Raw genomic sequence first — 21,782 nt, 5'->3', positions numbered from 1 at the left:
ACGCTTAGCACACTGGACTTTCATTCCGAAGGTCCTGGGTTTGAGCCCATGGCGGTGCGCGGTACTGTCTGGACCTGGTGGATTACATGTATTACATGTAGGCTAGCATATCTTTCAAAGCATTTTAAGGGGGCGCCACAAATGTTTTTTATAGTCATGTGAAAAGATTAAGACGACCCATAAGGTCATAATTGGTGTAATGTTGCTTCATTGAATTCACCCAAAAAACACAACTTGGTATCGGCTCTTTTATTTTATTTCCATATTTTTTTCTTTTGGCTTTTAGTTAGTCAACAGTTTTTCACTGGACTTGACATCCCTGCTCTCCGACACCACTTTGCCGTCCACAAGAGTCTGAGTGACCGTCAGAACTTGGGTCTGGACTGTCTTCTTTTTGTCGACAACGTCAATGCTGGCGAAATGAACAAGACAGAAGTCAGTTTTAGTTGTGAATGGACCTTACTTGGTTTTCTGTACTATTCCAAGCTTCATTTTCAAAGCTTCTTGCCATATTCTTTGTAACTCACTTTAGGTCGACCTCTCCTTCCAACAGCCTCCTGTATTCTAAGATCTCAGCCTCCAGTTTGACCTTGATGTCGAGGAGTTGCTGGTACTTCCTTGTGTCTTCAAGAATGTCATTGCGTAGCTTAGTGAGCTGCTCTTGCAGCCTTAGGAGTGTCACGTTGTACTTCTCCATCTCCATGTTGTAGCGCATTTCTGTGTCCCTTAAGGTGGCCTTCAGGGACGCTATCTGTTTCACAGGTGAAAGAGAGGCTGGGTTATTTGAGTGATCAATTATTTTGCTTTGTTACTGAAGAAAGGCAGGGAAAAAGCTTCTACCAGGCTCCGTTGTGACTGCAGTTCAATGTCCAACGTCTGATACCTCCTCTTGGTTTCAGACACCACCACCGTGGCTTCTTTCAGGGCTGTGGTATTCGCAGTCACTTTGACCTGCATCTCTCCCATCTGCACACAATATCAAACATACAGCGTTCATACCAATACACAACATAGTTTCTCCTGGAGAATGACCAACACACTTGCCACACATTTTCACCCCAAATCTTCTCAAGTTTCACGAACGAGACCCGGGATCTTGGGCTCAAAATGGTTGGGGAACACTGACTTAGACACTACCTGGGACTCGTGCCACGCTTTGGCCTCCTCCTGGTTCTTCAGCACGATCTTCTCATACTTAGCCCTCATCTCGTCCATGATCCTGGCCAAGTCTTGGCCCTTAGGGGCGTCAATATCCACATGGACTCCGGCCTGAGTGATCTGGCCACGCAATTCAGCAACATCCTGTAGGAGGGAAAATAAACAGGGAGTGATTTCCTGAGCAAGCCTATCCTGTACAAAGACTCAAACACTTTTAATGGCCGAGTTTGGAGGGTCGAATTACGATGCTACAAAACTCTCACCGTCTTATGGTTCTTCCTGAGGGTGATCAGCTGTTCTTTCAGTGACTCAATGTCGCTCTCCAAGTGCAGACGGCTCAGGTTGGTATCATCCAGTAGCTTACGAAGTCTTGCAACATCAGCTTCCACGGCCTGACGCATGGACATCTCGTAGTGCATCCTATTCAGAGAAAAGAAAATCCAGGAATCTCAAAAATAGGAAGGCTGTTCTTTCCAAAGCTCAGGCACTTACTTGATCTTAAAATCGTCTGCGGCCAGGCTGGCGTTGTCAAGGGAAATAGCAAGTTGGGCGTTGCTCTTAGACATCTCATAAATCTGAAACAAAGGACGTATTATTTCTTCCTCAGATGTGCTGAAAATCTAGGCATTCTATACGTTCATCTATACTATATACTGTATACTTTTCCCGTTTTTTTCACAACCACTTGTGATGTCAAGGAGGTGGAAGAAATAAACTATGGGGAATATAGAGTAACTCATAAAAGGACAAAGTATTTGACAGTGCAGCATGGAGGCAAAGGACTGATTACGAGCATGAATTGCCTTGAAAGAAGTTAAGAGATTACATGGTAAGGTCAATTAAGGGCTACTCATCTACAGTGTAAAGTTTGCTATAGTTCGAGTTTGATTAAAAGAATGTCATCATGTGCTTTTGGAAGACACCTGCATGAAAGTCAGCTAAGTGAACCGATATTATAAATGTAAGTTGATTTACCTTGGCTTTTAGATCTCCAATGATAGCATTATACTTGCTGTAGTCCTTCCCTTCCAATGGGCCCCTTTTCTCCACAGCCTCCCTGATTTTGATCTCCAGCTTGCTGTTGGCCTTCTCGAGAGTTCTGACGGTCTCCAGGTAGCTGGCCAGGCGCTCATTCAGTTGCTGCATGGCAACCTTCTCGCTCCCGATGGCCAGCAGTCCCTTAATGTCCTGATGGTTGTCATACATGCCTAAGACCCTACCACTGTAGGAGACTGCGATCCTGGTCCCTTCACCGCCTGCCTCGCCGCTCACACTGTGTGGGTATGATTTGTAAACCGAACTGGGGCCCAGAAATTGAGCGGATTCACGTTTAAACAGGGTCTCCATGGCTCAGGTTTGATATAGAGCAGCGATAGAAGTGGGTCGTCTGAGCAGGGTTTAGTTTCTGAAAGTACAGACCGTCCAAGAGTCCTGGTGTCTTATATATGTCCCTCCTGCCACACCTCTCCTATCTATATTGCTTTCTCACCTTTAACCATTTTATGCAGACTTTGTGCGATCAACACCCACAGTGATGCAAACAGTCAGACAGCGCTGATTATGCTCCTGATTGAACTTTATATGTAATATTTCTTATGACAATGACAGCTAAAATGATATCACAAAGATGCTAATGAGTGATGTACACTCACCAGCCTAAATATTTGTCGCTTCTACACAATTCATTGTAATTTTTATGACACCAGCTCATCGGTGGAAAGGGAAGTGATATTAAGAGCCAGTTGTAGATGTAAAAAGACCAAATTTGTGCAAAGAATAAATTCAAAGTAAGCCACACACTGTAAGGCACACTGTAAGGCACTGTAGGTAAGCCTTAGAGGTAGAAGGAAAGCAGGTACATAAGTACATAAGTAACATGAGTAAGTCACACAGGGAGCAGGCAGCATAAAACAAGATATTCTACTCAAGTAAGCCACACAGGCAGTAAGAAACAAGGTGTTCTACTAAAAGAATCCACATGGGTGGTAGCAAACAAGGTCCTCTACAGAAGTAAGCAAATAATAGGAATAATTATAAAAATATCAATATGTTTTTATCAATTAGGTCTGGCATTTCTGTTGTTTCTTGGACAAAATTTTATTTAAGAATTAAATCCGGCTGTCAAGATCAGGTGTGCAGGACCAAACTTATAATGCCGGTGAGGGAAGTTGGCCCAGGAGTCCAGGAAGTGTGACTCACAAAGTTTAGAACTAACATTATAGTCTCTTAATTTGTCATACACTGGGGATAAACTTTCATTATCTCAAAGGATATTGTGGTAATTAGATTGTCAGCATCCATTATCAAACAATATTTTAGCTTTTACTACTTTTTGAGTCGGTTGTGACGTCCATCCATCTTCTATGCTGCTTGTCCTCACTAGGGTCACGGGTATGCTGGACTCTATCCAACTGACTTTGGGAGAGAGGTGGGGTAGGGCACATATAGACAAACAATTTATGGACAATTTAGAGTCTCCAATGAACCTAACATGCATATTTTTCAGGTAGGTAATACTTACAGTACGGTCATCTCATGTCTTATTTTTTGGGTAATTAGCTTAGCCTTTTGACACACATACGCTCGAGTGTTAGCCACATGGCTACATTCGCTGCCGTATGACTGATGATCATACCGTGAGGCTCGAAACGTTACCATACTCGGTCAATTGTTTGTTCTTCAAATGCCGTATTAAAGTTTTTAAACATGCTACTAAATAGTTTCCGTGGCATGTGTTGGTAGTTGAGTTCCACACGGCAGACATGATTGTTATTGTGGGAAAAGTTGGAGGACGACGCTGCCAAAGACGTTAGGTAGGTCAAGACACTACACTGCACGAAAGGATTGATGGGGGCTGCAATAGGTATCGGCTTTTGTGATTGGCGTTGGAAGGCATTTATCGGCATATGCGGATCTCGTGATTTTAGGCCTCGTGATCGATCGCAGCACACCTAATAATAACAATGTTGCTGTAGCTTGGTTAATATGCACGTCACATTATATGTAAATGGAGCGTTGTTGGCGCAACAACGCTTCTTTTTCAGAAGGCTTCAAAGGCGGAATAAGTGTTTCCCATTATGCGCAGTAATGAGCTATCTCTTTTTATCTGTTTTTATGTTTTTACAATGCACAGAAAAGAGAAAGACATATGTGTTCATGCCTCACATAAGGATTGTGGATGATGGGCAAAATTCCAAAAAAGTGCAGTTTGTGTTTCTATAAAAACAAATAAATTAATTAAAATATAAGAATGGTTTTCTACTAAATATAAGAATTGTTTTGTTCTTACTGCTCCTTTCCAATGATGAAGGTGTTGATCTGAAAATGTAAAGTGCAATTAAGTACGAATTATGCTTTCCACTTTTATGAAAGGAACAAAAAATAATGTTGCAGTATATAGAACGACAAAGAGCACAGAACCTTTCCTGGAATGAACTTTATTGATATGCCAGAACCTACAGCAGGACAGAGAGACAGACACAACTGGACAGAAAGAAAACTGAAGTAAAATGGTCCTTGTATTGCTTTAAAATGTTCTAAAACATCCATCAGCTGGCCTCGGAAGGATAGCAGACATCTGCAAGCCAGCACGCGAACATAAATAGCAGAACGTCTTTGATGAAATAAATAAAAGCTCATGTTAATTTTCTTCTGGTCCAGTTTTCCATTCAGTCAGCCTGTGAAGGAGTCGTTTACTTAAGCAGTCAAGCTAGTCACTGCACTGGTTTTAGAGTCTAATGGTTAGTTGCTGTTTAACTAAGAAGCCACAAGCCAATTGGACCAAAAGGTCAGCTTTTTGCCAAATTGTATTTATTGTTATGGTGGCTATGAATATTTGATGACCGACTTAGGTCTTCAAAGGTTCTTGGTCTCTGTGCTAGAGGAGACCACCTTGCCATCCACCAGGGTCTGTGTCACTGTCATCACCTTGGTCTTCACTGTTTTCTGGTCCTCCAGAGCATCCTGAAGCCTAAAAAGAGGGAAAACACAAATAAAATATCATATTTGGTCCTACTGCTAAAGTTTCTCGAATCAGTAATCTACACACTTGAAGTCCCCGCCGTCCAGCAGCCGCCTGTAAGTGGCAATCTCGGCCTCCAGCTTCATCTTCATGTTGAGCAGAGACTCATAGTCCTGGGTCTGCAGCTGGATGTTGTTACGAAGCTGCGTGAGCTCAGCCTCCAGGCCCAGGATGATGGCGTTCAGGGACTCAATCTCCATGTTGTAGCGTATCTCTGTGTCCCTCAGCGTGCCTTCCAGGGATAATTTCTGCCAAAGTGAAATTGAAGGGGTTAAAAACTGTGAAGCCAGCTTGCTGATGACGGCTCCATAGCGACGGGTCAGCCGTGTGTGAAGCTTATGCCAACAAAGTCTGTGCGAGTGAGCTGAGGTAGGCATATCAGGGTGTTGAGATAAACGTGGTGTTAAGTGTGTGTTGACTAAGCGCTTCTCACCAAGCTCCTCTGGGACTCCAGCTCGATTTCCAGGGTTTGAAGCTGTCTGCGCAGGTCGTTCAGCTCTGTCTGGGCACCCTTCAGGGCCTCTGTGTTTACGGTGACCTGGGTCTGCACTTCTGTCATCTGAAATCAAGAAACCAATCATTCAACCTCAGTGAAAGACCCTACACTTGGTTTTAACTTCTTGCGAACTCTTTACCTGAGATTCATGCCATGCTTTCAGCTCCTCCTGGTTCTTCTGTGCCATCTTCTCATACTTAGCCCTTATCTCTGCCATGATCTGAGCGAGGTCCTGTCCTTTAGGAGCATCCACATCTACATGGACTCCTGACTGGGCGATCTGGTTACGAAGCAGCAATACTTCCTGGAGACGAAAATAGAATCATGAAATAGAGTTGTCATGAAAGCACGGCGAGATCCTGGTTTCTTTCAAACATAATCACATGCTTTGTTGAGGTGTGTATAGTAAAACTGTCTGGCGCTTCTTGGATTTTTATTCCATGACATTTTCTCTGGCCAAATATGGATTGGATTAGCTTTGACAGCTTGGCAAAACAAAAAATGAAAAAGAAAGAAAAAAATGTGTTTTAGTCAGTCACAAGCCAGAAGAACGTAATTCCCGAAAAAGACACAAGGGGAAAATCATGTTTAAAGGTAACGCCGTCAAAATATGTATTTTACTTGAGGTTGTGGTTGCACTCACATTATCGTGGTTCTTCTTGAGATGGATCAGCTCCTCCTTCAGGGTTTCAATCTCACTTTCAAGGTTCATGCGGCTCATGTTGGTGTCATCAATCACCTTCCTCAGACCAACAATATCGGCTTCCACAGATTGGCGGATAGCCAGCTCAGACTCAAATCTGAAACAGAGCAGGTCAAGTTGGACTGGTTACTAGTCGTCAGCAAGCAGCGTATCCCCCTTCAATCATGAAATCAAACAATAATGAACATGATAGTATGTGTTTGTCCTTGGAGCCATTCAACAGTCAAAACAGGGCGTGTGCGCAGCTGTTTGGCTTCAAGTTGCTTTTAGTTTGCAGCAAACAATGGCGCCTTACTTCACTCTGAAGTCGTCGGCTGCCAGGCGAGCGTTGTCGATGTTGAGGACCAAGCGAGCATTGTCAATGGTGGCGTCAAACACCTGCAACGGGTTCACAAAAGAGCAGTCATATTTAGATTGGAAACTGATGACAGGGATAAGATTAGGATACCATCTCTGTTTACATTTATGGTAACAGGCTTTTAAATTAGAAAAAAATGCTGATTGTGTTTGAAGTACTGTATTGTATATAAGCTTTTCCACTGAGGGCCACACTGAAGAATCTAATGATGCCAGGCGCCACTTTGGTATTTTAACTAGCTGCTATGTTGGCATAATATAATGACATTATTCTAGTTAACCATTTTCAAGAAATATAATGATCATTTTCAAAACAAAGAATATTATTGAACAAATTTAATAGGATTTTGTGCAAAATATTCCTGTAATTGTAGATAAAAGGGTGTAGATAAAAGGGATATGGAAACAATAAGTACAAATGAATGGAACTAATTAAGTACGGTACTTACATGTCATGGCACATTATAGTGTTGTGGCAAAATATGAACGTCTTTCGATATAGCGTATCCTAGTGGGGTTTTACTTGTAATCAGTCAAATATTTTCTAACGTTTTAGTACAATTTATTAAAGATTGAAGGCAAAAAAAGTAAAAGGTAAGGTTAAAAAAAAGCTGATGTATTAGTTTTGCTTAAGTCTCAGTGGTAAAGTTAGTGACACTAACTGTATGTTTACATTCGGTTGACATATGGTCGGCACTGTTTACTTTTGGGAAGCATACAGTAGATAAAGGAGGGCAAAATCCAAGAGCCAATGAGAGGCTGCCACAAAGTCAACTGCTCATGTCTGCTGACAAACAGGATATTTAGCCAACAGGATGGGGGCATGTGATTTGCATGACTGGATGGTGGTGATGGAGGCCAGGGCGGTGTGTGTGTATGTGCTCGGGCATGTTTGCATGGGTGGTAGTTGACTTTTAATGGGTTGTCTGGTTGTTGCTTACGTAAGAGTCCGTGTTTTCTCCGATGGGGGTGGAAGAAGCTATTTGAATGTTTGCATCCCACCAACAGAAAAATGGACACTATCTAGTTTCTCATGTCTTGTCAAGACCTTGAGGAAAATATGGTCTTTGTCATTGCATTTATTAAATGCAATACTGTATTTATTTATTCTGTTTAGTTTGTTATTTCTGTTGTTTTTTACATTAGCTGTATTTATGGAAAAATCACAGTATGAAAAATGTAATAAAATAAATATTTTAAAAGCCCAGCGATTGGCTGGTGAACAGTCGTCTCGCCCAAAGTCAGCTGGGATAGACTCCAGCATACCCCAGGACCCTAGTGAGGCCAAGTGGCATAGAAAATGGATGGATGGATGGATGGAAACATTTTAACTTAAGGTGAAAATATTATTTATCTTATTATATTATATATTATATTATTTATATATTAATATTATTTAATATTTAAATTAAGTAATTCAAATATGAGACAGTTTTGTACTGATTTCACTGTGCATTTGTATATATATATATATATATATATGTATTTTTTTTGTTATGTTTTGATCTATTCTTATTATTTTAAATTAATTATTATTTTATATTGTTTTAAATATTATAGTTAATTATTTTGAAATATGATTTCTTATTATGTATTGTTTTTAAATGTTATTTGTAAATAGTATTAGATTTTTTTTCTTATTAAAATTATTTTTGTGGGTTAATACAGTATATGAAGTGCAGTTTCGGTATACAATATTTCTAAATGCAAAATAATGAGGAAAAAGGGTACCGTCGTTGTGGTTGGCCTTCTTTTTTGTTTTGTTTACTGTTTTCCTGCCGCTTTGACCCTTCACCATCCAACATTCCTCCTCCCTTCTGTTTCCGGTCCAGCCCCCCAGTTCCTGGCCTCACATAGAGACAGGGATGGAGGGGGGCATGGACCCACAGGAGACCAGTCTACGCTCTCTGTTAGATATTCATTGCTGATTATTAACCCTTGCTTGCTCCAGTCATATAATGACTCTGGCTTTCATTCATTCAGTTGACCTATGACCTAATCCAGCCTTCCTACCGCATGAAGTCCACTCACCTTCCTCCTCAAGTCATCCAGGATGGCCTGGTACTTGCTGTAGTCTCTGAAGTCGGGACCGCTCTTGGCCAGGGCCTCCTTGATCTTAATCTCCAGCTTTTGGTTGGCCTGCTCCAGGCTTCTGACCGTGTCCAGGTAGTTGGCCAAGCGGTCGTTGAGGTTCTGCATGGCAAACTTCTCATTGCCCATGATGTTGGCGTTGCCCCCGCTACTGCTCACCTGGACGCTGCTGGAGAAGCCCCCGGCTCCTTGGCCCATTCCCATTCCGGATCCCAGCCCACTGCGCATGCTGGATGAGATGCTGACACGGGCCCTGCCGGCCCCGCCGTGGATGGTGGGGGCTTTGTAGACGGTGGCCGGAGGGCAAATGACTGGACCTCTGCCAGAGGTAGAGGTACGCACTGAGAAGGACGACTGCTGCTGGGAGGTTTGCATCGTTGCAGGAGAGACTCTTAGAGAGAGAGAGGCACAGGCTGGGCTGGCTGAAATGGGAAGTCACAGACACAAGGCAGAATGAGGGAAAGCCACTAAACTATATAAACCTTTTGGGCCCTCCAGGTCCGCCCCTCAGACCACTCCCCCTCACCCTGGGTTACCTCCTCCTTTTCCACCGGCCTAAACCGCAGCACTGCTCATACTGGAGCATGCTTTTGTCCTTTTAGAGGTTGTCCTAAGTTGGTCAATGCAGAGAACCTGCTGGATTTTCTAAAGTTTGCTTCAAATATTTTGTATTAAAAAATCATACATAATAAAGTTCTGGTGAGACAGATTACATTATAAAAGTAATAATGGAGTTTTCGGGCCATACTGTAAACAGCAATGAAAGCGATGATAACAAAAAAAAGTCACAGTTATCCGAAAAAGTTGTAATTTGCCTAGTAAATGTCACATGAACCTAACCACGCAGCAACGTGAGACCAGTAACCACTGTCCCTCTTTGGGATGGCTCATATTAATCAAGTATTATCATGTAATATTTGTTAAAAATCCAACACAAGATATGATTTCTATGAGTATGGTGACAAAACATTTACTATTTCATGATTTGTCACACTAAAATTACACGCAAATGCGAATATTAAGCTCATGCGGTTAATATTACAACTTTACACTCAAAATGATTCAACCTATTTCAACTTTGTTAAGCATGTTCAAAATAAACTAAACCATTGCTATTACCATTACGCACTATACTGAAGTCTAACTGGGCAACACCCTCAACAGTCATCATCTTCATGCAGGTATACATTTACGCTCTTAATATACTACGGTATTCCCGCAGTATACAGTTACACTCAAAATAAAAATTTACAGTGAGATTGGCATATTTCTATTTTTAAAAATGTTTTAAAATGTATAAACTTGCAGTAGTTTGCAATACAGCAACAACAAATGAAATAGCTCAACACGTTACAATATTATCATTTTAACCAGCCTTCTATGACAGTTTATACATTTTACAAATCCATGTAATTTGCAATGGGGTTGCATAATAAACTACACTTCTGTGTTGTTTCCCTTTGACAAGCAGTGACATACACAACATTCTTCCCAGTTTCAGCATTGAGAAACAGCCCTTCATCATTATCATTACCCAATTTGTTTCTCAATCCTGTTTAGTCAGTCGGGTCACATACTGTAAGTTCATGTCCCGTCCGCTCACCCTGAAAGGAAGACTCGTCATTCAATTGCGGTCATGTCAGGAAATACAGAATTGTATCTCAAATGGTCACGTCAACCCTTCTGAACTTCGCATGTTGATCGTCCTTTGGGAGTAGATACATTCTTGTAGTGGCTTGTCTACAACACCTGCACCACTTGAACCATGTGTCACTATGTATTCTTTACTTGCGTATCTTGCTTGCTGCTGTAACAAGTGAATTTCCCTGCTGTGGGATTAATAAAGTACAATACAATTAAAATCCAACTAATTAACATCAACAAAATATGTCCTGGGCAAAATGTTATTGTGCTTGTTGGAGTACAGTAATTGTTTATGGAGGTTAGTTGGGTTCAGACCTGACCGCGATAAATGAATTTCCACAAAGTAGGCTTCCATTTTTATAAATCAAACATTTTCGTAGTTAGAGCATAGAAAACCTGTTTATGACTTTCTACATAAGATTTGTAACATTATTAAAGCCCTCTGACATGAAATAACACCCCTATCGTCACCTTTACACTCGTACTACCCTATATAGTAGATATAATCAGGGAAAATAAGTCATTTAAGACATAAATAAGACTAGTGCCTGTGTATGTTGCAATCAATGTGTTTCGGACTTGAGGACAGGATGTGATGTTGGGGTTCAGAGTTGAGTTTTAGCTGGATTACAACCACAACAGTAACTCGTGTTTGATTATGATTATTATAATGATATTATTTTGCCTGTTGTGAGATAATTCAGACCTGTTGTTCTTGCAATCAAGTCTGGTTCTTGTGTTACTAATGACCAGTGGAGAATACATTTCATCTTTTAACGCCTTAAACTGTATTTCTGTTTTAGTTCATTTAGCCATTTCTATGCTCCGGGTCTCATTTGGGAAAGGGTGGATTGCACCCTTCGGGCTGGGATTGAGGTCTTGCCCAAGGTAGAGGAATTCAAGTATCTCGGTGTTCACTTCACATCAACAGGCGGATCGGCAAAGCACCTCCTCTATCGTCGCTGCTCTGGACCGTTGTGGTGAAGAGAGAGCTGAGCTGAAAGGCAAAACTCTCAATTTACCAGTAGATCTACGTTCCTACCCCCACCTATGGTCATGAGCTTTGGGTCGTGACTGAAAGAACGAGGTGGCAAATACAAGCGGCCGCAGTGAGTTCACCCGAGGAGATAGGGTGAGGAGATCAGTCATTTAGGAGGAGCTCAGAGTGGGGCCTCTGCTCCTTCACATTGAGAGGAGCCAGTTGATGTGGCTCAGGTATCTACTGCAGTTCGGATGCCCTCCGGGCATGTACTGCTGGGAGGAGGCCTAGACGTAAGACACACTGGCGGGTTTATGTGTCACAGCTGGCCTGGGAATGCCTTGGTGTCCTCCGGGTGGAGCGAGAGGAGGTGGCCGCAGATCGGGAAGTCTGGGTTTCCCTACTGAGTCTGCTGCCCCCGCGACCCAGACCTGGAAAAGCGGAAGAAAATGGCTAGATGGGTGGATGGTGAACAGAATGAATTGTCTTTGATAGCTACGACATTAGTCATGCATTGAAATTGTGGCGTGATCATGGCAAGTGTTGAGTATCTCCACAAACATCTAACACCAATGCCATCTTGACGTAGAAATCACTGTGACCAAACTCTTTATCTACACAGTGTGACATTTTAACACCGTTAGACATGCTGGATCTATTTTGCTGCTTTTAATCCAATTAATACCCTGTCACACGAAAACAAATAACCCCTTCTGCTGTGATCCAAAACCAAGAGGCATCTCCTTCTACTTGCAAACAAAATAGTGTGCGTTTTGTTTCACTGTGGTTCATTTCACTTCAGCTCAAAAGTGAATGCTACGCCGATCACAGGTACAGATTTAAAATTACAGACAAAAACAACCTGCATGAAATGTGGTCATCATAATATATAATCATAATCATGCATTCATTATATTATGGGTTTTGGGAATACATGCTAGCATACATTTAGCACACATATCCTCAAAGTTTTACGAGCATCAGACAATGGTCAATGACAGGTAAGTCCTGCCCGTGCCCCTAATAGAAAGGTGTTTTGCTTGATGGCGGCCATGTTTTTAAACCAATCTTGCTCAAATTTTACAGACGTGCTTGCCAGTCCCTTTCAGATGTGTATCAAATTTCATGGTGATTCGGCTAAAGTTACAGTTATGTAGAGTGCATTGAGCTGTGTGAGAAATTTCAAGTCAATCCGACTTATGGGGTTAATGATAACAGTGTATAACAGCCGTGTATTTGTCAGAAAAATAACAGCACAGGCAACACAGGTGCATGTTTTTCCAAATATCCCCCCGTTTTATGTGCAATGTTTCAGTTTTAGGGTTAACTACTTTTTCATGACTGTTTAGTATAACGCTTTTATGTCTGCTATCTCAATATTTTATGTGTTATTTTCTCCTGGCAGGATGTTGGTCCCAATTGTCCTCCCTTAGAGGAAATGGTCAGACAAAGAAACAATTGCACAGTCTGCTTAGTAACTACATCAGACAACGACTTCTGAGCATGGGTAAATCACATTCCTTTCACTGGACTATTAAAGCTACAAGATATAGCCGGAACAACATTAAAAAAACATTTTTAACATGGGGTTGGGGAGAATCAGAAATATAGCTTGTCATTATGACCAAAACATGAAGCAATTTCATCTTCTGTGGAAGTCAGTGAGTCATCAACTACTTACTTTGCAACCTGATTGCTGAGAAATTGCCTTCCGTCGGGCTGGAAGCATGTTGATGCGTCTCACCCAGGTTCAAATGTTTTTGTGGTTGTTTTTCAGGAAGGCGCGCATGGCAGGATATTGAAGAGAAAAGGCAAATAAATAACACCGCAGTAAAAAGGCAAACACAAGGGATTCGTTTTTTGAGCACTGGTTTAGAACAAGTCAGAGCTTGGTAAGTGTGCATGCATCAGCCCAGCACCAGAGACACAAAGATAATGATCAAATACTGTATGTGTATTTTCCCCAGAAAGGTATTAGTCCCAATTGCAGACAAAATCATGCCTGAGCATACATGACTCATTTATTGTTAGGCTGGTTTTAGTTTGTTTGGTAGGGACGAACATCATCCAGTGTTTTGTCTTTTTTTCCCCAAAGGTGCGCCTGAAAAAGAAAACAGAGGCTAAGACGCATCAGATGAGGGTATCCAGTTTCCAACTCACACAATGTTTAAGATAAAAGACGGCGATTAGTGAGACTGCTGGTGCCTTGATGTTCCAGTGTATACCAACAACAATAGCTTATAACAGACAGGGGGACATTAAGGGTAAAGCTAGTCTTACTCTCGCTAAAGTGATAGATGAGTGAATGACATTTAGATGCTTTCAACAACTTTCAACTGAAGTCAGTTTTTTATGTTGAACTTGGCATGCTGCATGGCATTGTGCAACTGGTATCATTTCTGTGGTGCCAGCATGCGATTTCATCACATTTTTTACCAACGGAAGGTGCTGATAAGAGACTGTAGTCCATACAGGCATTTCTATGAGATTTTGCTTTGCATTGTGCGTTATCAATTCCTGCAAAAAAAAGCCTGTCTGTACAAATAATTGCTTTGTTTAATCCACCTGCAGTTTGGTTGTGAGATTGAGGGTGCAGTCCCACTGCTCTTCTGCACATTTACATGCGTCATCACTTGATGATACAATGTGTGTATTATTGCAACTTTCTGTCTATCTCAGTATCTCCCAAAAGTGGGTACAGAGGGGGCAGGCAGTGCATTTCGTACCTCGGTCTTCAGTGGGGACTTTAGCGACCCAATCCACCTCTTAATACCACCACAATCGCGTCACAAGTATGCAAACCATCAATAATATATAAAAACACAATATAAGATGATCTGGCATTACAGAATTTGGGGTGATTACCATTACAGTAAATGTAAATGTTACTAAAATGTGCACGTTTTGACTAATAATTTGCCACATTCCACTATGAAACAGCATGATTTATTAATATATTTTTGAAAAACTGTTTTAGAGTGTAGCCACGAAATTTTAACCACAATGTGGCGAAAGACGACTGTATTACCAAAGCAAGAAATGAGTTAACCCTTTATCTACACTCAACAAAAATATAAATGCAACACTTTTGTTTTTGCTCCCATTTTTTACGAGATGAGCTCAAAGATCTAAAACTTCCACATACAGAATATCACCATTTCTCTCAAATATTTTTCACAAATTTGTCTAAATCTGTGATAGTGGGCACTTCTCCTTTGCTGAGAGAATCCATCCCACCTTAGACTGCCCACAATAAAAGGCCACTCTGAAATGTGCAGTTTTGTTTTATTGGGGGGGGGGCTCATGCAGTGCAACACATCTCCTTCCAATAGAGATGATCAGGTTGTCAATTGTTTTATTGTGGGCAGTCTAAGGCACACCTGTGCACTAATCTTGGTGTCTAATCAGCATCTTGATATGGCACACCTGTGAGGTGGGATGGTTTATCTCAGCAAAGGAGAAGTGCTCACTATCACAGATTTAGACAGATTTGTGAACAATATTTGAGAGAAATGGTGGAATTCTGTATGTGGAAAAAGTTTTAGATCTTTGAGTTCATCTCATAAAAAATGGGAGCAAAAACAAAAGTGCTGCATTTATATTTTTGTTGAGTGTATGAAAACTCTCATCTCTAAACAACTACAAACAACATACCTTTACCCGACAACATCATATGAACCAGTCAGTTCACAATCAATATTTATCTAATAACTTGACAAAAACATAAACAATGAAATGAAATACATCACACTAACCACTCACTCGTAAGCACTGGTCTGGAAAAACAGTGAACAAACCCATTCCCAGGCTGATTTATATATGAAATATATATATATATATATAAACTCACCTATTTGTTCATATAACACACACAGAATGATTTACAACTCCTCCTTTATTAATGTCACAACAGGATCAATGAAGCCCTGCTGCCGTTCATGAGATGATCCACTTAAGCGCACTGGCAACTTTGAGTGTTAGGGAATAGGGTTTCAGACATCGACCAGCCAGAGGACGGAAAAATTCAGATGTCACTGTGGGCCATCTAGCTGGCCTTGTGACGTGTATCTGAAATCAGATTGGTTAAACAAACACCCCATTGCTAATACAGTTATCCCTCGTTTATTGCGGTTAATTGGTTCCAGACCCGACCACGATAAGTACATTTCTGTGAAGTAGGATTCAATATTATTCAACGAAATATTTTTCTAGTTAGAGCATAGAAAACCTGTTTATGACTTTCTAAATATCAGTTTTAGCCCTGTAGACATGAAATAACACCCTGATAGTCACTTTTTCACTCCTTATTCTTTGTTTACATCACATTGCGCAGGCTATGGGATCACTGCAGGGACATAACAGACGGCCGCCGCTACCATAACAAGATATCGAGCTAACTAGTTAGTCTCTCTGATGCACTTATTCTTAACTTAAGAAAGTGTTTCAAACACAGTGGGGAAGGAGGACAATGCGCATACCACTTACCAAAAACGTCCACACGGAATGAGAGGAGAACCTTTTTTTCATTCGATCTCAGCCATGGCATGTCGGCTCCGCTCTGCTGGCTCAGTAGCCAGTCTCCATACAGTGTGAGGGGTAATGTAAACTAACGTCATGTCGAAACAGCGATCGTTTATTAATTAATTCTTTTTTGAGAACTTGTGATATTTGACCTGCGATATAGTGAGGGACAACTATAGTGTGTGATGTGACATGGGCTAGCACTCCTGATTCTGAAGGCCCTGGGCAGATTACATTGATATGGCAACACATAGTACCTGAAATCTGATTGGACAAAAAAATCCAACATACACATACATGTACTGGTGGAAGCAGCGCAGCCAAGACACATGCTACGAAATGAAGATAATAAACCGTCGGGAATTAATACAATTTCAAGTGACAAATACTATAATTTAAGTTGTAAATGTAGGTCAGTGCTTCTGACAGTGTTTAGGCCAGCAAAGAAGGCTTTGCTTTGCTTGGCCACTCCATCACCTTCACTTTCAGTTTTTTCAGCAGGGCACTTGGCATCTTAGAGGTGAGTTTGACCTCATTAGCATGTCGGAAAAGTGCCATGTGGCCCAGTTTCCCATTGAGGGATCATACTCTGCTTCACAGTGCCACAGTACATGTTCCGCAGCTCCTCAGCACCCGGCAGCACTCATGCAGCCACAGACCATGATGCTACCACCACCATGCTTGATTGATCTGTCTACAGTATCTATCTATCTCGCTAGCTAAATATCTATCAATCTAATGCATTTCTTTTTTGTTTCAAACATACGGCACAACTTTTGAGGGACATCAACAATGTTGAATGTATACATACCTGATTCTGTACATTGTCACAAGTTCTGTCAGACTGCAGGGCCAGCAAAGACTTACAGTGACTCCAAGGTTCTGGTTCTGGCCCAGTGTCAAGAATTTGGTCTGTTATTAGCCAGATAATCATCTTCACTCAATGACTGGTTCCCAGCAACACACTAATCCCTTTGGAACGGGAACGGGAGGGGGGGGAACACGAGTTCCTGTCTGCATAATAAGGATGGAAGTAGAATACGTGAAATGGTACAAAGACGTAAACATTTATTATTATGTTATATTATTGTTTTTTAAATACTGTACATTGCCATATCAACAGGTGGCGCTAGTCTTTTTCACCATATTTACATTGGTAGGAAAAGCATATCATCAATATCATTATGTAATAAATGTTTTTATTTTTTTTAATATTGTTAAAATGCTTTTCGTATTTAAACATATGTCTTACATATACTGTATTTATAAATACATATTTCCTATTAAATGCATATTGCTTATATTACAATTATAGCAAATATAACAAATTGAATTTAATAGTATAATAATACATTTGAAAAAATGCAGCAAAACAAACTTTTATTGGGTCATAAAGATGCATGGTGTGATGTCATACAATTGGAAGTGAGAAAAAAGTTGTGGTCCAAGTTAAAAAAAAAGTGACCTACAGAGCAGTATGCATGTCGGCAGAACACAATAAATACAGAAATATACAGCGTATATATACATATATATATTTTTATAAATACTACTAAAACTCTAACTTGTGTAACCACACCTTAAAGTGAGAGGCTTCCATGAGCACGTGTGGTCCTTGGCGTGGGAGTGGCCATGCTAAACTTCTTATTTCTGCTCTGTCATTACACCATAGACGCTGAGTCAGGAAGTTACAAGGCAATTGCACCTGAAGTCCGAATGTAACACGCTCCTTTTAAGTATGCGCTTTGGTGTAAAAGGCCCGAGCCTCCACGCACACATCCAGTATGGTATTTCTACTGTGTGTGTGAAAACATACTTGTTGTCAGCACTGCGATAATCCACTGCTGAGACCTCATCATCTGCAACACTGCTCTGTAGTCAGTCCTTTTTTCTGACAAATGGAGATTAGCTTCTTGGCTCAGTGAGACTGTAGACATCTTGTTTAAGGGGTCCAACCTTTCTCTGCAGTGACCTCAGAGGCCAGAACACCCACGGAAAGCGTTAAATCAGAGCAAAGCCCTGATATCCCAACAGCAGGCGACCACTGTGAAGTCTTCTTCGCAGTGCCGGGCGAAGGGATTGTCCAGTATTTGACCCGAGGTCAGCTACTAACCAAGCTCTTGGCTGCTCATAACTCCACACCTCATTCAGTAGGAGGACAAGCCACAAAAGAGGATTTGATACTCTTACTGAAAGCCTTCAGTCACTGCTTCAGTGTCATGTTTTTATCGTGTGACAGCAAAGTTGTCATCCGGCTGACTTTGAAACTATGTGACATCGCTGACTAAGTGTGAGAAAATACATCTTTGGGAAGACACGCACTTAATCTTCTTGATTAAGGGACACTTCTCTTCAGCTCCATTTGCAGCGGTGTGCAACATTGCACTGCATCATACTGAGAGCTGTTTATACTATTTGTTTATACAAAGCTAAATAAGGTTACCAAAATATTGGAAACACAGTGTGACGTAGTTTGCAGACCTCACCAAGGTTAATTATTTGTGTTTGTTGGGCTACACTGTGGTGAGCAGTACTTTCCGCAATTAGCAAGGCGTGTTCTGATTAGAATAAGGCAGTAGATGGGCATGAATGGCCTTTATTGCGACAGAAATATTTTAGTTTCTAGTGCAACCTTAAGTATTGTCATAAAAATACAACATGAGTAAAATATAAATAAACGAGCCCAACTCAATAAGTCCAAGTATGAGGATGAGAACGAGGACAGTAACATTTTTCATCATGACAGCATGACTACTAATTAGTATTTTAAAATGAATCAAGCACTGATGTTTTGTATTTGCAAATCTTTGTTAGTCAACTTTCTGTTAAGGGAAAACAATCGAAAATGATGGATTAGGTGGACTGGACGTTACCATTTGTGTTGTGGGGCGGGGAGCCAAACAGTGAAAAGAGAGAGAATGAATTACCAAAAACAAGCGCGATTTTCTAGTATTCAGTCACTGGTTTATGGAGAATTATATAAAACATGAGGATTAAGTGAAGGATGTGCACACTTTTCCCACAGAGGGTGGCATACAGAAAAAAATGAAGGATGTGGGGACCAGGACAGGGGGATTGGTACCATTGCGAATCAAAAGGCACAAAGAACAAAGACATTCTTTATATAAAAAGGAAAAAATAATGTTGACGGAATGTTTTGTTATTTGTTGTCTTTATGTTAATTAGCAGGTTACTTCTTGGTTCATCTTCCGGGTTCTCAAGATTTGCACCAAAATTCACTGGGTTGTTGTTTAGCACATCCTTCTTTTCGCATGATTTTGCAATCGAATGAACAAACAAAACCAAACAAAGAGCACTTTTTGGAGATAATTATTACTTCCCTGTAAATCAGAACTGACTGGTTGTGTATTATTGTGTTTCTAATGAACTGACTTGCGCATCGGACTGTGAGTAGCTTACGATAGCTGGAAAAATGCAAATGAGTGCACAAAGCCACAACCACAGTTCTATTCAGATTCTCACTTCCTGCCGGTCAGAGGTTGCATGCCTGGGTGGAGTGACAGCACAGATTCCGGTCTGTTTAGGGTGGAGTGCTGGAAAAAATACATGCTAAACTAAATGTGCACATATGGAGCTGTTATTGTGTCATATGACATTAGAAACAACACTGTTGGATAAGAGGTTTTATCGTGAAAAGATCTTAAGGAGGAGAGAGGGAGGGCCTGTCTCCTCCCTGGTACATTCTTGACACTATAAGAATGATTCATGTGTTCATACAAGGAAATACCGAAGACACTATCTATCAACTGAAACCTGCATGAACCTTGACCCCCACCAACATTAAACATCTTGGACTGAATATCATCCAAAATCCTGCTTTGTCAGAGAGATATAATGTGTTGATACAGTCGTCCTTTGAACATGGCTCCCGCACTCTTTTGCGTTTTTTTCAGGAAATATAATAAATTAATTCATTAATTATTGCTGTTTCATGGTTGACTATGGCCAATTATTAGTAAAAAAATATATATTGAAAGACATGTTATATGTGTTGTTTTGGTCACTTGGCATCAGTAGTGACACAAAACATTAATTACACATTACATTACATTACATGACCTTAACACTGCATCTAGTCAGCAATGGCCTTGGTTCTCCACCCATTTCGTGTGGAAGTGGTACGTTTTTGTCTTCTTACATTGTCCTTCTTCCCACTCCATTTGAAACCCTTTCAACCCTTTTCAGTAAATAAATTGGAGGCGAACTAGTTAGCTTGCTAGTATGCTATGCAGCGGTGGCCGTCTCTTGTGTCCCTGCAGTGATCCGATAGCCTGTGCATTAGCAATGTGGTATAAACAAAGAATATTAGGAGAGTGAAGGTGACTATAGGGGTGTTATTTCATGTCTAGATGGCTTTGATGATGTTAAAAAAAATATTTAGAAAGTCAAAAACAGGTTTTTAATGCTCTAACTATGAAAATATTCCATTTATTAATATTGAATCCTGCTTTCTGGAAATTAACTCATCGTGCTTGGGTCTGGAACCAATTAACCATGATAAACGAGGGACGATTACATTCAAAAAATATACTTAGACAGCCTCATCAACTGGCAATTGACGAATGTGAGCCAAAATGCCAAAGATTTACAACATAGTGCTGGTCAATGCATTACAGCATATCATAGCAATGCCCAGATACCATGCAAATAAGGTTTTGAGTAGTATTGAGAGAGAATAGCTCACCCACGTAAGGGTAACAATTTAAAGATCACAAAGTGCTGAGAAGACAGAAGTCACTATCAATATGACCTTTGACCTTAGCCACTTCCAGTCCTAACAAACACCGTGAAATCTCTCAAGTCAAACACCCCATACAATTTGAAATGTAATCACATTTCTATTTAGAGATAACTACACCTCTGAAGTTGTGCAAGATATCATCTTTTTCTTTAGCTTTAGCTTGTGTCTTTCTTGCAACATGGTTGTTAAAAGTTGAAGAACATGAGAGGAATATACACCAGAGATAAGCCAACGCACATTCAAAGCGCTCCAGACTTGTCCCAATACTTTTGACCTGCATCACCATACTTATCTTCGCTTATAAGCAAAGTGTAGGTGGAGTGTTTCGTTATTTTTATGTCCGAATACCAACAGTGGTTATCATATTTTTACACTAGTATGACAGATGAGAATGTTAACATGTGTCCCAATGCTTTTGTCTTGTGTCACCGTATGCGTGAATTGTGTTGTTTTAAGTATGAGTTTGTGGCCCACAGCTAACAAAACAGCGTCCCGTAGGTGCTTACTGACAAAGCAGCTCTGTCTCCCATAGGTCCGGCTCTTGTACACATGACAGTGAGGTGTAATAAAGAAGTAGTAGTATTCCTGCATTGAACGGACTCTGTCTGAGAGCAAAGTAGCGCGCAACGAGAAGTGACAACAAACAGCAACAAAGGCTAATGTTCGCTGCTCCTTGCCACACACCCCGTCACACAGAATTTTCATGAAACTTGGGAGGTGTGATTAAAACAATGCTATTTCATCAGTCATAAGGTGCTTTAACATTTGGGCTGAACTAACTTTTCTTTGAGAAAACTTGGTAAGCATTACTTTTAGCTTTCTCTCATTTCTCTTCTGGCAGCCTGATACCTTCTTTGCGGGGGGACACGGTGCCGTGAGTACTGTGTACAAATGAGTCGCTTAGCAATGGGCTGCAATAGCAACCGTTTGTGATTCGTACTAGGTGGAATGAACCATTTTGCATTTTTGCAAGGTGAGTGCAGGTAGTCTCAGTCTTAATGTGATGAAGCAACATTACCATTGAACTTTGACGGCAACATTCATGTTATC

The 21,782-nt window shown here is 40.8% G+C and overlaps 2 protein-coding genes across 2 annotated transcripts; both read right to left on the bottom strand.

The window, feature by feature from the left end:
- Window positions 1-250: 250 nt before the first annotated feature.
- Window positions 251-4,461, bottom strand: LOC129186508 (keratin, type I cytoskeletal 18-like). The gene is made up of 8 exons (XM_054784839.1): window positions 4,448-4,461; window positions 2,134-4,374; window positions 1,651-1,733; window positions 1,422-1,578; window positions 1,138-1,302; window positions 841-966; window positions 528-751; window positions 251-412 (listed from the first exon to the last, which is right to left on the bottom strand). The coding sequence occupies exons 2-8, from the start codon at window positions 2,503-2,505 to the stop codon at window positions 283-285; spliced, it is 1,257 nt and encodes a 418-aa protein (XP_054640814.1). The 5' UTR covers window positions 2,506-4,374; window positions 4,448-4,461; the 3' UTR covers window positions 251-282.
- A 113-nt stretch (window positions 4,462-4,574) lies between these two features.
- On the bottom strand, window positions 4,575-9,283 carry krt18a.1 (keratin 18a, tandem duplicate 1). Its single transcript, XM_054784824.1, has 7 exons — window positions 8,767-9,283; window positions 6,674-6,756; window positions 6,319-6,475; window positions 5,815-5,979; window positions 5,613-5,738; window positions 5,207-5,427; window positions 4,575-5,128 (listed from the first exon to the last, which is right to left on the bottom strand). Exons 1-7 carry the CDS (start codon window positions 9,199-9,201, stop codon window positions 5,014-5,016), a joined length of 1,302 nt encoding a protein of 433 aa, XP_054640799.1. The 5' UTR covers window positions 9,202-9,283; the 3' UTR covers window positions 4,575-5,013.
- Between the last annotated feature and the right edge of the window lie 12,499 nt (window positions 9,284-21,782).

This window comes from Dunckerocampus dactyliophorus, chromosome 1, assembly GCF_027744805.1.
Source record: "Dunckerocampus dactyliophorus isolate RoL2022-P2 chromosome 1, RoL_Ddac_1.1, whole genome shotgun sequence".
In the NCBI taxonomy this organism is placed as follows: Eukaryota; Metazoa; Chordata; class Actinopteri; order Syngnathiformes; family Syngnathidae; genus Dunckerocampus; species Dunckerocampus dactyliophorus.
Note: the sequence above shows the minus strand (reverse complement) of the source record. Positions and strands in the feature narration are given on the sequence as shown.

Coding starts and splice junctions, on each gene's coding strand:
- LOC129186508 (XM_054784839.1), bottom strand. CDS start 2,505: ATGGAGACCCTGTTTAAACGTGAATCCGCTCAATTTCTGGGCCCCAGT. Junction 1,579..1,650: donor GCAGACGATTTTAAGATCAA/GTAAGTGCCTGA, acceptor TTCTCTGAATAG/GATGCACTACGAGATGTCCA. Junction 752..840: donor TGCAGTCACAACGGAGCCTG/GTAGAAGCTTTT, acceptor CCTGTGAAACAG/ATAGCGTCCCTGAAGGCCAC.
- krt18a.1 (XM_054784824.1), bottom strand. CDS start 9,201: ATGCAAACCTCCCAGCAGCAGTCGTCCTTCTCAGTGCGTACCTCTACC. Junction 5,980..6,318: donor TCAAGAAGAACCACGATAAT/GTGAGTGCAACC, acceptor TTTCGTCTCCAG/GAAGTATTGCTGCTTCGTAA. Junction 5,428..5,612: donor TGGAGTCCCAGAGGAGCTTG/GTGAGAAGCGCT, acceptor TCACTTTGGCAG/AAATTATCCCTGGAAGGCAC.